A 17,618-nucleotide genomic window follows, 5' to 3' on the forward strand; every position below is an offset into this window, starting at 1 on the left:
GTACCTGGCTTAATGAAGAGGCACTTCCAGTGCCTAAAATGAATAATGGGGCCCCCGGCGCTCCTCTGCGCAAAACGGGGGCCTCCCTGATCTCCTGGGGACAGGGGAGGGCGGCACGCACCTCCTCTATGCCAAAAACGGGCCCCTGAGGGGACCGTAAACACTGGGGGCCCCCCTAGGCCTCCACCGGCCCTCTCGAGGGGGGCCAGGTCAGGGAAACCTTTGAAGTGGAGAGGGGGGCACCACGCACCCCCTCCTGGTTGAAAAACGGGCCCCTCTGGGGACCCGCAAGCTCCGGGGGTCTCCCCGGGCCTCTACTGGCCCTTACACGGGAGAGACTCCCAGATAAAGATGCCACTGCCCCGCGAGGGGGCCAACAAGGGAGCCGGTGGCCAGGGCGAGCCTCCGGTGAGGCTGCCGCCCGGCCCGTAGTGGCAGAGGAGTCCTCCGGGACTCCCGCAAGCGAGGGAGACTCCCTCACAGTCCCGATGGCGTTGTGGCCCAAGGTGGGGCCTGCTGGTGCCCCGGGGGTGCTCCTCGGAGCGATCCCTACCCCGGGGGCACCGCTAGGAGCGCGCTGGCTCCTGATGTAAAAAAGAAGGTTGTCTTCGTGCCCTGGGGGCACCGGTAAGCGCGCAACACTCACGATTTACCGAATTAACTTCCCCGGGCTGCGGCAGTGATCTTTGGGGCACCTTGACGGCAGCGCGCTCAGGAAAGCGCAAGGGCTCATTTACAAGCCCGGGCTGTGGCGGTGATTTCAGTGCCCCATATAAAGCGCTCTTCACAGCGCTAAGGCCACATCTGAGGCCCGGGCTGCGGCGGTGATCCTCTGCAGCAGTTATAAGCAAGAGCGCTTTTCCTAAGCGCTAAGGCAATGCTGTAGAAGATCGGTGCAGGGGTCAGGGGCCACAGCACCCTGCCCCTGGGAACAATAATCAAGAAAAAGGTACAGGGCTGGTGGGCCCAGCTACAGGCCAGCACAAGGGGTGCAGTTGGTGGCAGTTCCTCCTAGTGACCAGGCAGGTCACAGGTCAGCACAGCAGCAGCAGTCCAAGGCGGTTTCCTGGTGAGTCCATTCATCAGCGTTCTGTGCCCAGTTTCAAGTTCCAAGAATGTTCAAATCGTGGGGAAAATTCCCCTGTACTTATAGTCCGTTTTTACAGTGTTTTACAATGATAGGGAGAGGAGGTTCCAGCCAGTTACAACTGGTTCTGGGAGTGCCCCCTCTCTCCTTTCAGCACAGGCTCCAAACATCAGTGGGGGGTTAACGACCCTATTGTGTGAGGCCAGGGCACAGCCTTTACAAATGTAGGTGTGCCCCGCCTCTCCCTTCTCTCAGCCCAGGAAGACTATTCAGTATGCAGATGCACCTCGGTGACACCTCCACCCTCCCTGTGTACAGGCTGTCTGAAAAGTATGCACAAAGCCCCAACTGTCACTCTGCCCAGACGTGAACTGGAGTCAAGCTGCAAAACACCAGAGTCATAAGCACAGATAAATGCGCATTTTCTAGAAGTGGCATTTCTGTGATGGCAATAAAAAATACACCCACACCAGTAAGCAGTATTTATTATCACCATCACAACCATACCAAACACGCCTACGCTACCCCTCATAAATCAGACAATACCCTTTACACATAAGGCAGGGCATTTCTAATGCAATCCTATGAGAAGGCAGCACTCACAGCAGTGAGACACCAAGTTAGGCTGTTTGTCACTACCAGCACAGGCCATGCAATGTGGCACATGTCCTGCCTTTCTACATACATGGCACCCTGCCCACAGGGCTAGCTAGGGCGTACTTTAGGGGTGACTTACATGTAGTAAAAGGGGAGTTCTGGGCCTGGCAAGAAAAAATTTAGATGCCAGGTCTCTGTGGCAGAAAACTGTGCACACAGGCCCTGCGCTAGCAGGCCTCAGACAGGTTTGAAAGTCTACTTCAGTGGGTGGCGCAAGCAGCGCTGCAGGCCCACTAGTAGTATTTAATTTACAGGCCCTGGGTATAGAGATACCACTGTACAAGGGACTTATAGGTAAATTAAATATGCCAATTAGGTATAAGCCAATCATACCAACTTTAGATGGGAGAGCACCTGCACTTTAGCACTGGTCAGCAGTGACAAAGTGCTCAGAGTCCTAGAGCCAACAGCGAGAGGTCAGAAAAACCAGGAGGAAGGAGGCAAAAAGACTAGGGATGACCATGCGTATGGCCAAAAGTCCAACAGGGTGTAAACTTGTATGATGAGGTGTCTTTAATATATGCCACTGAAGGCTACAAAAAGTGAAGGTGGAATGCTTTGAACTAATCTGAGCCACTGATAATTACTTTACATTTAATACAGTCCATTGTCATTTTGAACACCATGCCAGCTCAGTTTTGAACCGAGCCATATGCTAATCATTCTTGACCCTGTTCCAAGTACGAATGAGTACCCTTGCCACCAAACTCTCAATCAACCCGTAGAATCTCAGTGAGTTATCCAGAGTTTAACAGATTGGGATCATCGTTGTAAATCATGGAGCTTCCACTCCCCACGCTTGTATGTCGGCTGCTCTTGTTATATCATGGAAGCCCTGAGTTTAAACTGTCTAAGCCTCAACTGGCTTTACTGCTGTAAACCCGGATCTGGGGCTGTTATTACACAATGCGGCTCACTTTCCATGTTTGTGCACGTTTCAAAAGGTGCACTCTACGCAAACAAGGAGAGTGCACTGTATTAGATTTAATGTGCTGCCCCCAGGCCAGCCACAACTTGCGCTACCCTGGATGAAGGCAGTGCATTGATGTGACGTACGGGGCAGCTTTACGCCTCCATCTATAATATGGCGGGGGCACAGGTGCAAAGAGCTTCCCTCATTTTCATGGGGTCACACCATGTGATACCAAAGTGCCCCAGTGGTGCACAAAGTAGGCGCAAACACCTGTTTCGCTCCCTAGGCTCTTTGTATTACATGGCCCCCGGAGGCTGCCTTGCCACTGGCTGCCAGGTCAGAATAAAGGCTGTCCTTACTACTTGTTTTGGGGACTACTGTGACGTGTTTTTCCTGTCTGGGACTAACTAGCGAGGCACTGAGCCCCGGGTAGGGTAAAAGCAAAATGGCCCCCAAGCGCATCGAGAAAACTTCCAGTGCAACAGGTCCATGGCTTGTTTGTTCTCTGAAAACAAACTACAATTTCTGGATTTTGTTTTTCAGAAGACAAAAAGCCCTTGCCATGTGGGTCCAATAGACATGTCTTCCAATGGTCACAGTTAGATCCTTCAGTGGATCATCTATATCAGCGGCCTCACTGAAGGCGTAGAGATATCCTTCTCTCTAGCACGGATCTTTAAATTTGTTAAGCGTTCTTCTACTAGAAGAGCAGAGGCCATGGCTACTCCTGTCCTGGTGCGCCACCTGCAAAGTTATAAATGACCATGTCAGTCTTATCATTGCAGGGGTATAATAACAATCAAAGAAACACAACTCCCTTTTTCTGCCTCTCTGCATGAGGCGTGCAGGGACACTCTAAATGAGGGCAAACATACATAATCCCATTTCTTGATTAGTCTCCATCACTTAAGGACTACAGCGATAGCATTAGAGTTGTTTGATCTTCTGTCAGACCGAAATATTTTTTCCATTCTCAGCATACCTAAATAATCTTTCCACATTGTCCATAAGGACTATGGAGCGAACAGTTCGCGGGACTCAGAGATGTTTTAATGCATTGGCTCAGTGGCCAATTGCCCAGGGCTCCACCTTTCAAGGGGCCCATGGAAAAGTGAACCTTTTCTCTATTTCACCTCTATTTGTGTATATCAGCCTCCCTTCCACTTCACTTCATCTACTCTGTTTCTCACTATTCATTGTGATCTGAAGGATTCTTTACTCCTGGACAAGACATATTTCAACTGTTTTGGTGTGATGCTGTTTCTGAACGTTTAATTGATGCAATATTGTTAGGCACCATTCCAGATTGAATTAGCAGAAAGTTATTAATGTAAGCATCTTCCAAACCCGGGCCCACAAAATATATATCGCCAGGGGCCCCCAAATTCCTTAAGATGTCACTGCTTGGGAAGTCTGTGGAAGAGTGCACAGAAATATTCCCTGCTTCTTGCTTCAGGGAGTTTTAGGGAGAACAAATATATCTCATCTGATACACACACCTGTAAATGGAAGAAGATTCTGTAACCTTCCATGGAAACTAGCTCATGCACCATTGGCTCCACATGACTTTTCAGATGACCTACAAATTCACAAAATGTGAAATTTCTGAAGTTACTATTCGTTAACCCTACTAGATATATGCTAAAGCAGATGCACATGGTTGTACAAATAATAGCTCATGTCTGATCAGTCGATTGTATCTCTTTAAGAAACGAGCAGGTAGATTGGACCGATCCGATGCAGGTCACCCGGGTTGCTTCCATGACAGCAACATTTCCGATTCCTCAGTCAGATGGTATTAATAAGTGCATCATATCTGTGGTCACTAAAATGGCCAGACATATGCATCCACTTCATAGTTATTTTGGAAATGGAATCTGTAGCTTAAGGAAGTAAGAAAAACCCGACAAAGGATGTGACCCATTTTAAATAGCAACGCAGAGGTGATAAAGCTGCTGTTGTGGAACTAGTCAATGCTGAACAGAAGGTAAAGTGCCCCTCCACCCACTTAATTGGGGCACGCGGGGGAGCAACATTGCTGTTCTATTGCTGTGAAGTGGCACCAGCCTCAGGTTGCGCTCCTTGCCTTGGCTTAAGAATGTAATCCTATCCCTGCTGCTACAAATTGTGATAAGGAATGTGGCAAATGTGGTAATCATAGCAACACCTCTACTTATGATAATGGAGTAGAGTTAAGAATGATGGATCATAGCAATGCTTCTACAATTGATAATGAAGTTTGGGAAAGAGTCTAATCTTAGCAATGTTTCTAGAATAGTATAGAAATGTGGCTAGGCGTGGCAGAAGATAGCAACGCCTCTAAAAACTGAAGTAGTGTTAAGAATGGTGATGGTTGCAATACCCCTGCATATAATAAAGACGTACAGTTAAGAATGGTGGATCATAGCGATGCCTCTACAAACAATAATGAAGTGACGATCATAGCAATACCGCTATAAGAGTGATGGAGTACAGTTAAGTGGCGGATCATAGCAATGCTTCTACAAATGGTAAGGAAGGGGTAATCTTAGCAGCGCATCTACAGATACTAATGAAATATGGTAAAGAGTGCCAGATCATAAGAATCGCTCCATAAATAATAATACTTAAGTGTCTAATCCTAGCAGCGCCTCTACAAATAGTAATGAAGTAGGGATAAGGGCTGTGATAATAGCAGTAGCTCCACAAATGGTAATGAAGTAGGGTTGCCTAGGGACATGCCACCATTTGAATATTATTAAAGATGAAACCTACAGCTGAAACCTCCTTATATTTACATGTGCAATGCCAGTTGCAGTGTTAAAGTCCCAACAAATGGTGAAACAGCACATTGAAAGTCCACATCTATGGGATTGAACTTCATTACGAAGGAGATCCAAGCTGGGTTTCTTAGTGGTTTAACAGACACTCGGCTCCCTAGCTGGTGTTACTATTAAATTGACTTAGACTTGTTTTATGTTTTATAGAGGTATCAAAGGAGGAGTAGTGGAAGCACCCAATTGATCTACTTTAGAGCCATTGAATTTAGGAAGTTAGTCGACAATGACAAGTTCAGCATTTGATATGCCGATGCCATTGTGCGTCGTTGATGTGCTGGTGAATGGTGAGGGTGTTCCTGGTGAGTTTAGATGTAAAAGTGTTAAACCATAGCAAAGGCAGGATGATACTGAGAGAGACTCTAAACTAAACATGAGAAGGATTACTACTATCCTTTGGCAGAGGACCTTAAGATTTGTGCTGATGAAGTATTGTATCGATTTCAGAAATAGTCTGTTCATCCATGATCGGACATCATGTATGTGTGTACCTGTTTATGGCGTCAGATACCACCACAACATCAGAGAACAGCAGCACACTTATATTTCATTTGATCAGCAGAAAGAGAAGCTCTTCTATGATTCTGACTTCCGCTACTTGGAGCTGTATCGATATGAACGCAGGAGGTTGCATGAATCTAGATATTTGCAGATTGAAGTCGCACTATGTTTTTAACTAACCTCGCCTATGAAGGATAGTTTGGAGGTGGGTCACTGGTTTTGGGGGGGTTTGTGGTTATGAGAGCGCATTTGACAAGGTGTAACACTTTACCTGTATATTTGAGACAGAAGAATTTTAAGAAGATTTGAAGAAGGTTTGCTAGATGTTCTTTAGGTAGGAGCAATATTAATTGGCTTTGACCTTTCGACACATGTCTAGTAAGTAACTAAGGTTTTCGGCTAGTAAAAGGATGAGAGTCTTGTATGGCTATTTATGCATGCAAAGTGGAACAGTTTGTAGACTGTAAAATTGTGAAGGAGACCAGATTTATGATGGTGACATTTTAATCATTGAAGAGCTAGAGCTATTTTCCTGGGTTCATTTGGGGAATGACTGCACTTTAAGTTGGATGAAGTTTTGTCAAATGTTGCATGAGGAATGCTGACACTTCGCCAATTGGCGTTGTCAAAGAGTGTGGTTTACAAATATTGTAGAGTTTTTATTGGTGTTGACGGGATCGTTTCACTTAACCTTTGCAGGTCATAGTTGTGTAACTCGGATTCAAGACTTTTTTGTTGAATGGTGAAGTGTACTTTATATCCAGGACTTTTAAACAGTGGAACAGAGGTGGTGTGTCCACCAATTTTTCCTAATGCATTCTGGAAGATGCAGCCTCAATGGTGTTCATTCTCACAATCAATCGGGTGTTTGCTGCACAGTGATGGGAAAGCAAGTCCTGGATATCGCATGACATGTTTCATACTAATTGTCACTCAATGGCAAGGCACAATCCATAGGTTTGTGGGTGATTATCAAGCTGCTTTTAGTGCATCGGGTTCTGTACTCGAAGCACACAGATGCAGCCACAGGGTCCATTTACCCAACACACAAGTAACTTTAAACAGTGGGTGTGTTCAGAACACTGCCTGCCTGCTTGAACCAGTTTTCACAATGAAATCTGGTAGATGCAGTCCTCAATAGTGTACACACTCCCAATCAATTGTTTGCCACGAGGGTTGGCACATCATGTACTGCATATCCTTGGACACGTGTTTTGTGCTGTTTACTTCCAGTACTGTTTATTACATATCTAGTCCCATGAAGAGGTCCAATAGTGTCTAAGGGACCATGACTCCCGAATACGAACCTAGGAATGACTTGCCTTGCAACCCTAAAGTCTTCCAGTTCCACAGACACACTTGATACTCAATGAGCAACTTGCAGGCTCATCAAACTGCTGCCTTCCTTGAAAAACTGGTGGGGTATCAAGGGCACGGCCCCTGTTATACCTACTTGTAACAAAATGGCTACCAAGATTTGTTACAGATGAAACCTCACAAGATTAAACCTTACGAGACTCATGTCACTCATCAATGATACTAACAAAAACATTTGAAAATGTATTTGAAGATAATGCGCTATCAAATTGCAGCTAAAGATTGTTTCAGGTATTTTTTTTGTAGCTAATGTGTTTCTGCAAATTTGTGAGCAAGCAATTTTGTGTCCATCCTGTATACAACACAAACGCATATATACCTTTTTAGATAGGGTGTGTGGGGCACGTGTACATTTATCCACTCCATATAAGGTGAACGTTAGAGTGTAAACCTATATATGCACTTTAGATATGGGATACAGTGGATGGGACATGTAAACAAGAATACACTCTAATTAGGGTGGACCAAACATTCACTGAAATCCTGACCATGATGTCCATTGATTATCTTAAGCAATCAACCTCTTTTCTCCTCCAATGTAAAATCATGTTATGCAGATAATGATAATATTGTACTACATGAAATTTGCTTTTTGATACAACCGAGGAGATTAGACATTTGAAAGAGTTGATTATCTGTAGATATTACCTTACTGATAGCTACAATTCAGTCTTGTAAGAGCAATGTTTACATTTTTAAGTTAGCGTGCACAGATCTGTTTTGTGTAAAATACAATGAATCAATCTGTGGTAGGCATCTATATTTGTAAGGTACTGGTAATTTTTGCCTCCCTAATTGCTAAATATGTCACAAAGTGATCCTAAAAAATGTGTGTATAAATCTAAACAAAATCTATTTTTCTTGCTTTTGTTACATTGCGTATCCTTTTAGTTTATCCTACCCAAATTTGCTAACACTTTGCAGTAGGTTTCAGTTACTTTAGCAGCGTAAACCCAACACAAAGGATTATGCTGAGATGTACTTACAAAGAAAATCAGGATGTGGATATGTTTAGAGACGAGGGTGTTATTAACCTAGATTGTATCTTGGCTATGCTTCGATTTACATTGATTTGCCTCCTTTTATTTTAGGAATTCCATCTAAAGCATCAAGTATTTCAAGTTCTTTTGGTGCAGAACGAAATTTGGGAGGATACTCCAACCATGTAAGTTAAAAAAAACCAATCTTTTAGACCCTAAACACTTTTATGTGAAATGTATTGATCCATTGAAAGGACTACTTTACTTTTTAGTCTTTTGTAGGATGAGATCACATTCAGGACCTGGGTGTCAGAACACTGGTGGTCATTACAACCCTGGCGGTCGGTGTTAAAGCGGCGGTAAGACCGCCAACTAGCCGGCGGTAAAACTTTTGCAATTATGACCATGGCGGAAACCGCCAACAAAGACAGCCACTTTAACACTCCGACCGCCACGGCGGTACAAACAAACAGTGCGGCAGTCACCGCCAACAGACAGGCGGAGGACAAAGTACCGCCCACAGTATCCCAGCCTACCAATCCGCCACCTTTTCCGGGGCAGATTCACCGCGGATAAAAACACGGCGGAAACAGGATTCCGAAGGGAAAACGCTCACCTCTACACACCCCACGAGGAACTAGGACACCATGGAGCCGGAACTCCAAATTCTCCCTGCAATAGTCTTCCTGCTCCTCTACCAGGAGCACGAACGCCGGCGGCGAAGACCACAGTGAGTACTGCACCTACGACACAGGGGAGGGAAAAAACAGGGACACACACACGCAACACCCCCACCCCCACCCTCACCCACGACAACACACACACTAATACATATTGATACATCTCAGAATGCAAAGACAAAAGAAAATGAGTGTAACCATTGTAATACATTAAAAGCAAGTATGCAAAAATATATAAATACACCATTAACAAAATATACACCAAGCATAGTAGTCCAGGTAGTGCTCCAATTAAGTCCGTGGAACACTGGGCCGACATGGTATGGGCGAGGCCCACACAAGACCCCCGACCATGACGGAGAGAACACTGCAGGGGCATCAGAGAGCACGAAAACAGGCACCTCAGGGGGAGGGAAAGGGGGGGCACCTCAGCCGGTTGAGTGCACAACACCAAATCTACGAGAGTGCCACATGCCCACTGTTCAATCCTGGGGAGTGCAAAGCCACAGTCTCTCAAGTCTCTACAGTGGGTGGTTTGCCCACTGTTCCATCCTGGGGAGTGCAAAGCCACAGTCTCTCACGTCTCTACAGTGGGTGGGTTGCCCACTGTTCAATCCTGGGGAGTGCAAAGCCACAGTCTCTCAAGTCTCTACAGTGGGTGGGTTGCCCACTGTTCAATCCTGGGGAGTGTAAAGCCACCGTCTCTCAAGTGGATGACAGTCTCCACTGGTTCTGGAGGGGGCATTGTGCCCAGAGTGCTTCATACTGCTAAGGACAGAGGTAGTGGATGTCATTCTCCACTGGTTCTGGAGGGGGCATTGTGCCCAGAGTGCTTCATCCTGCCAAGGACTGAGGTAGTGGATGTCATTCTCCACTGGTTCTGGAGGGGGCATTGTGCCCAGAGTGCTTCATCCTGCTAAGGACAGAGGTAGTGGATGTATCTCTCCACTGGTTCTAGAGGGGGCTTTGTGCCCAGAGTGCTTCATCCTGCTAAGGACAGAGGTAGTGGATGTATCTCTCCACTGGTTCTGGAGGAGAAACGGCACCCAGAGTGCTTCATTCTGCCCGTGACGGACTCAGTAGTGTCAGTGCCCTTGACGCTCATGGGCCAGCGTTGCTTGAGACGGCGGTGCCCTGATCAGCGTTGCTTGAGAAGGCGGTGCCCTGTTCAGCAGTGCTTGAGACGGCGGTGCCCTGTTCAGCGGTGCTTGAGACGGCGGTGCCGTGTTCAGCGGTGCTTGAGACGGCGGTGCCCTGTTCAGCGATGCTTGGAGCGGCAGGCTCCTTTGCAGTGACTCAGCTGCTGGCGGTCCTTCATGGCCCAGCGGGGCTTGTGCTGGCGGTCCTTCATGGCCCAGCGGGGCTTGTGCTGGTGGTCATCTTTGTCCCAGCGGGGCTTGTGCTGGCAGTCCTCTCTAGCCCAGCAGGGCTTGTGCTGGCGGTCCTCTCTGTCCCAGCGGGGCTTGTGCTGGCAGTCTTCTCTAGCCCAGCGGGGCTTGTGCTGGCAGTCCTCTCTAGCCCAGCGAGGCTTGTGCTGGCGGTCCTCTCTGTCCCAGCGGGGCTTGTGCTGGCGGTCCTCTCTAGCCCAGCGGGGCTTGTGCTGGCGGTCCTCACTGTCCCAGCGTGGCTTGTGCTGGCGGTCCTCTCTAGCCCAGCGGGGCTTGTGCTGGCGGTCCTCTCTGTGTCAGCGGGGATGATGGCTGTGGCCTCCTGGTCAGCAGGGATGACGGCTGTGGCCTCCTGGTCAGCGGGGATGACGGCTGTGGCCTCCTGGGCAGCGGGGATGATGGCGGTCTCCTCCACCGTGCTGCTCTTCCCAGACTTTCCTGGTTTCTTGTGGCCCTTCCCCACCTTGGAAGGTGTCGCAGCTGACTCCACAATCCCACCGGGACCCCTGGGAGCGGCTTTGGTGGCTGGAGTCTTCCCCCTCTCCCGCCAGGCACTGGCCAACTTCTGATGCTTCACAGGTGGGGGACTGTCTGTGCTGTGGCTCCGTGCCACACTGGCTTCCCTCGTGGCCGGTGCACTCCAGATTCCGGTGACTACAGGCACCACTGGTCCCGTAGATGTTGTGGCTGAGGTGCTAGTTCGGGACATAGAAGATCGACGGGGTGGGGGAGGTGTGGGAAAGAGGTCAAGGTTGGACAGGAAAAGTTTTGGGGAGACACTGGGACGGGTAGCTGGAGGGGGTTTGGGAGTGGAGGAAGAGGTTGTGGTTGTAGGAGGTGTTTGTTTGCTGAATTTGGGTGAAGGTGCATGCGCTGGAGGCTGTCGTGAGGAGGATTGCTGTTGGGTGGGTGTGTGCCTGCGTTTGTGTATCTTGGGAGGGGGCATCACAGACACACTGGGAGAGGACACAGGGGACGTGTGAATGGTAGTGGGGGTGGTGACTGCACGTGAGCGGGGTGTGGTGGTGGGTGTGCTGGTGATGGTAGTAGTGGCTGTAGAGGTAGTGCATGCAGGTGTGAGTGTAGACGAGACTGGGAGGGAGGAGGGAGACGAGGAGGAGGGGGACACAGTGGAGGCAGTGGATGCTGGTGTGTCTGCATGTGTGTGATGCTTGCGTGAGTGCCTGTGGGATGTGTGGTGCTTATGTTTGCCTGAGCTTCCCTTGTGAGTTGACGTGTGTGCATGCTGGTCTAGAGGTGTGCTTGGGATAGGCTGGGGTACTGGGGATTGGGTCTGGGTGGAGGAAGTTAGAGGGGGGAGGCTAGACGCAGGGACAATGGCTGCCATCAGTGCTGAGGCCAGAGTCTGAAAAGCTTGCTGAAGGGCCGCCTGACCAGAATGAATGCCCCCCAGGAATGCATTGGTTTGTTGCAACAGCCTTTCTACACCCTGGATGGCATTCAAAATGGTAGACTGCCCAACAGTGAGGGACTTGAGGAGGTCAATGACCTCCTCAATGAGGGCAGCAGGGCTGACTGGGGCAGGGGCTGAGGTGCCTGGGGCGAAGGTAATGCCCACTCTCCGGATGAGCGGGCACTGGGCAAAGGCTGAGGGGCTGCTGGGAGGGCGGTGCTGGAAGGGGGGGTGGCGGCTGTACCTGTAGATGGGGGGCACAGATGTTGCCGCCACCACAAGGGAGCTCCCATCAGAGGACGAGCCCGTGTCACTGGTCTCAGCTCCTGTCCCCGCCGTGTATCTCCCCTCGCCCTCCGTCCCACTGGTGAAGTTCGATTCCGTAGTGTGGCTCTCCATGGCCATGTGGGATGCAGCCCCCTCGTGCTCCGGTGCCACTGCTCCTCCGCCTGATGATGCTAATGCACACAAGAACAGGGAGACCACAAAAAGGGGGGGACGACAGTAGAAAGACATGTTGAGTGCATGCATTACCTCTACCGTTGGCGGACATGACAGACACACAAGCCACCTGCACTACGCCGCGCTCTTGGGCTCCACTGTTCAATTCCTGGGAAATGGCCTACTAGGCTATGGATGACATCTGCACACATGGATGACACAGGGGCATGACTAGGTGTACTTGGCACTCTACAGAGGTGCGGTGGGGTGCCACATGGCCTGCCTTACGGAGGGACCTTGCCTACGGAACTCACCCTGGCCTAGGGAAACCCATAGCCCATCTCCCCCACCCAGACCCCTCCACTGCACGCAAACTCAGCAGAATGAGAGTGTACTCACCCCTTTGTGACTGCTGTGATGCCCTCAAGCGCCCATCCAACTCCGGGTACGCCACCGCCAGGATCCTGAACATCAGGGGGGTCATGGTGCGATGGGCACCCTTCCCACGTTGGGAGGCCATCCCTAGCTGAGCCTCCGCCGTCTTCTTGCTCCAGCGGCGAATGTCCTCCCATCTTTTCCAGCAGTGGGTGCTCCGTCTGTGGTAAACCCCCAGGGTCCGGACGTCCTTGGCGATGCCACGCCAAATATATTTTTTCTGGTGGGTGCTGACCTACATGATTTGTACAGGGGGAAGAGAAACTTATTCCCAACTGCACCGTCACAGTCAGCCTACCCTTGCCATGTGGCACATGCATTCACCGTCGTTTCATGCACACCGCACTCTCCCCTCTTCCTTCTTACATCCACACCTATCCACACACGCATAGCCCATACAGCATGCTCCCGGTGTACTTACCTGTTTGTCTGGAGGACCGTAGAGTAGCGTGTACTGGGGGAGGACCCCATCCACGAGTTTCTCAAACTCCTCCGATGTGAAGGCAGGGGCCCTTTCCCCAGACACTCGAGCCATTGTCTCTTCCAGACCGAGGTCACAGCAGCCCTTGCAGTGTAGGTCCTCACCTGTCGAAGATCAGGTATCGAGTGATTGAACAGATAGAAAATGATGGTCACGTCCGCGGCGGTGCGTACCGTCACCGCCGGCGTACATCGTCATTGACTCCTGGGACCCATAGGGTCCAATGTTAACCAATGCAGCATTGCACCGCGGTCTTCGACCGCCTACCGCAATGGTGTACAACGCCAGCGCAGTTACCTCACATCCCATTGTCCCACTTTAGAAGTCAGGCAGCCGCCATTTCAGGGGCCCACATGGCTTCATTTTTAACTGCGTCACACATACCTAGGCCTAGACTCAACACACATACAGGCCACTTTTTAGATTATGATTGGTTTTCTGTGTAAGCTGTGGGTACGTACCTGTGCTCGCTGTTGTCCTTCATAGGCACCGTCCGCTGGGACATGTGAGGAGATGGCGGCATCCTCCGGTGCACCGACCGTTAATGGACCTGTTGACAATGGAGGAAAGAGATGTGATCATCACATACAGGCTTGACCGTGCCACAGTCCAGGAACTGTGTACCCAGTTGGAGCCAGACCTGATGTCAGCTATCCGCCATCCCACAGAAATCCCCCCTCAAGTGCAGGTGCTGTCAGTGCTCCATTTCCTTGCAAGTGGGTCATTTCAAACAACAGTGGCCATAGCATCAGGGATGTCCCAGCCTATGTTTTCCAACATGTTGTCTAGAGTGTTGTCTGCCCTGCTGAAACACATGCGGAGCTACATCGTTTTCCCTCAGGTGGAGGATTTGCCTACAGTGAAAGGTGATTTCTATGCCCTGGGACATATCCCCAACATCATAGGTGCCATTGATGGGACACATGTGGCTTTGGTACCCCCCACAGGAGTAAACAGGAGTGCAGAAACCGGAAGAGTTATCATTCGATGAATGTACAGATGGTATGTTTGGCAGACCAGTACATCTCCCATGTGAATGCCAAGTTCCCTGGCTCAGTGCATGATGCCTACATCCTGCGGAATAGCAGCATCCCTTATGTGATGGGTCAACTCCAGAGGCACTGTGTGTGGCTATTAGGTGAGCACCTGGAAGCAAGACCGTGGGAATGGTTGTCTGGGTCTGGGGATATCCCTACAGGTTATTGTGAGTCTAATAGTTGTCCCTCGACATTTGCAGGTGACTCTGGTTACCCCAACCTGTCATGGCTACTGACCCCACTGAGGAATCCCAGGACAAGAGCAGAGGAACGCTACATTGAGGCCCATGGGCGAACTAGGAGGGTGATCGAGCGGACCTTCGGCCTTCTGAAGGCCAGGTTCAGGTGCCTCCATATGACAGGTAGATCCCTATTCTACTCACCAAAGAAGGTGTGCCAGATCATTGTGGCCTGCTGCATGCTTCACAACTTGGCTTTGCAACAACAGGTGCCTTTTCTGCAGGAGGATGGTCCAGATGGCGGTGTTGTTGCAGCTGTGGAGCCTGTGGACAGTGAAGACGAGGAAGCAGAAGAAGAAGACATGGACAACAGGGACTCAGTGATCCAGCAATATTTCCAGTGAAACACAGGTAAAAATACAAACCTGCCTACTACATGTACTTAAACTCTACTACCTCTCTACTGTCTGTCGTTTTCACCCATTGTATGGTCACTGAGTTGTCATTTTCCCTTACGATTTCACAGATGTGGGTCCCAATGTGTGACATCTGCTTTGATTTCTCATGGACTACAGCTGTGTGACATAGGTATGTTGACATTACATATGAAATAACTTTTTGCCACAGTACTTGCTATACACTATTCCGAAATCACAGACAGACTCCAGATTGTTTTGTGCTTTAAGGGTGTTTATTTAAGTGCTCAATATTGGAGGGGGTAGCAAAATGGTGAGGGGTGGTGGTGGAGGAATGTCTATTGCAGAGTCCAGTCTATTAGTCTCACAGGTGCATTGCCCTAATGGGCATAGGAAGTGGACCTGGGGCAGTTTAAGGATGGACAGGGTGACAAAGTGGGACAGTAGGATGACATTCAGGGTGGTCTCATTTCTTGGCGGGGGTCTTGGCATCGTTCTCTGTCTTTGTCCTGGATCTCAGGGACCGTTTGCGAGGTGGTTCTCCCTCTGCAGGGGGTGGGGTGCTGGTGTGGTGCGGTGCCTCCTGTCTACTAGCGCCGGCGGAGGTGGTGGGCAGTTTATCGTCCATGCTAGTGTCAGGGGCCCCTTGCAGTGCCACAGTGTCCCTCCTAGTGTTGAGTACTTCCTTCAGCACCCTTATGATGGTGCCCAGGGTGGAATTGATGGCTCTGAGTTCCTCCCTGAACTCCGAATACTGTTCCTCCTGCAGGCGCTGGGTCTCCTGAAACTTGGCCTGTACTGTTGCCATCGTCTCCTGGGAATGGTGGTAAACTCCCATGATGTTGGAGAGGGCCTCGTGGAGAGTGGGTTCCCTGGGCCTGTCCGCCCCCTGTCGCACAGCAGCCCTCCCAGTTCCCCTGTGTTCCTGGGCCACCGTCCCCTGGACTGTGTGCCCACTACCACTGCCCCCAGGTCCCTGTTGTTGTTGGGGTGGTGGGATACCCTGGGTTCCCTGTAGTGGTGGACACACTGCTGATTGACGTGTCCTGGGGACGGAGGTATGGGCCCGCTAGGTGGGTGCTGTGCTGGTATTTCTAGAGGGGGGAAGGTCTGTGGTGGCCTGTGACTGGGTGAGGGGAACCGACTGTCCAGAGGTCCCCGATGGGCGGGGCTGGTCATCTATATCCAGTTGGACAGAGGTGCTGTCATCACTGTGGGCCTCTTCTGTTGGTGGTGTGGACATGTGTGGACCCTCCTGTCCGGTGACGTTGGGTAGGGGTCCTGCAGGGGTATAAAAGGATGTTTATTACATCTGTGTGTGCCATGGTGTGCAATAGGTGGGTGACCGTGTACCCCAGTGCTTGCATTCCTGTGTCGGACCTTGTGTGATGATGGTTTAGCGGGTGTATGGGTATGTGCAGTGGGCATGCTTTAGTGATGGGTGTCCATGCTTTGTTGTTGCATGCAGGGCTTGGTGTTAGGATGTGTGGTTTGTGATGTTGGGACATTTGTGAGGAGTTAAACTGATGGTGGTGAGGGTGAGGGTGGGGGTATGTGCTGGCATGCAGGTAGGGTGGGGGATGTAATAGTTAAGATTTGACTTACCAGAGTCCATTCCTCCAACTACTCCTGCGAGGCCCTCAGGATTCAGAATCGCCAAGACCTGCTCCTCCAATGTTGTTAGTTGTGGGGGAGGAGGTGGGAGTCCGCCGCCAGTCCGCTGAACCGCCAGGTGGTGTCTTGAGACCACAGAACGCACCTTTCCCCGTAGGTCGTTCCACCTCTTCCTGATGTCCTCCCGATTTCTTGGGTGCTGTCCCACTGCGTTGACCGTGTCCACTATTCTGCGCCATAGCTCCATCTTCCTAGCTATGGAGGTGTGCTGCACCTGTGATCCGAATAGCTGTGGCTCTACCCAGACGATTTCCTCCACCATGATCCTGAGCTCCTCCTCCGAGAACCTTGGGTGTCTTTGACGTCCCATGGGGTGGTGTAGGTGATGTGTGGGGTGGTGTGTGGGGTGATAAGTGTTTTGATATGTAGTGGTGTGTAGTGTGAGGTGTGTAGAAGTTATGTGGGTGATGGTGTTGTGTGCCTGTGGATGCTAGTATTGTTGATGGTGGTGTCTCTCTCTGGCCTTCTCTCAGTAATTGTGGTCGTAGGGGTTTGTGGGTGATGTGGGTGTGTGTTTTATATTGTATTGGGTGTGTGGGAGTGGTGTGTGTATGTGTATCAGGTGTGCGTATTTCGAATTGTCCAATGTGGTAGTGTTTTGTAAGAGTGTGTGTATTTTGAGCTCGGCGGTATATACCGCCAATGGAATACCGCAGTTGAAAGACCGCCACGTGGATTCGTGGGTCGTGATAGTGTGGGCGTATTTCTGTTGGCGTGACGGTGGAGGATTTGTTTTCGTCAGTTTATCACGGACCTTTGGTGTGGTGGACTTGTGTGGGTGTCTGAATTTTGGCGGATTCCGTGCTGTGGGTCATAATAGCTGTGGCGGATTTCTGCTGCCGCGGCGGTGTGTTGGCAGTCTTCTGCACGACGGTAAGCGGCTTTTACCGCCAATGTTGTAATGACCGCCACTGTCTTTTTAAAAAAAAACATATTTTATTGGTTTTCAGTACAACACAAACAATGCAATCCCCCATGGGGGTCCCAAAATTCAATGATAATGTATCTTGTCAGATTCTTTTGGTATCTCGTATCCATTGATCTAAAACTATCATTGCTTAACATGCAACTTGTAGTGTTTTTGGATCACAGCATTTGCGTAGGTATTTACTGAAGACTCTATGGACCAACTCTTATATAAG

The 17,618-nt window shown here is 49.9% G+C and overlaps 1 protein-coding gene across 2 annotated transcripts in view; it reads left to right on the forward strand.

Annotated features, from left to right (window-relative positions):
- IGSF5 (immunoglobulin superfamily member 5) overlaps positions 1–17,618 on the forward strand; it is a 334,850-nt gene that overhangs the window by 249,618 nt on the left and 67,614 nt on the right. For both annotated transcript variants that reach the window (XM_069202586.1, XM_069202585.1), the window contains exon 8: positions 8,443–8,516. In XM_069202586.1, coding sequence (XP_069058687.1) covers positions 8,443–8,516 — 74 coding nt within the window. The remainder of the gene's footprint in view (positions 1–8,442; positions 8,517–17,618) is intronic.

Source organism: Pleurodeles waltl, chromosome 8 (assembly GCF_031143425.1).
Source record: "Pleurodeles waltl isolate 20211129_DDA chromosome 8, aPleWal1.hap1.20221129, whole genome shotgun sequence".
Taxonomy (NCBI): domain Eukaryota; kingdom Metazoa; phylum Chordata; class Amphibia; order Caudata; family Salamandridae; genus Pleurodeles; species Pleurodeles waltl.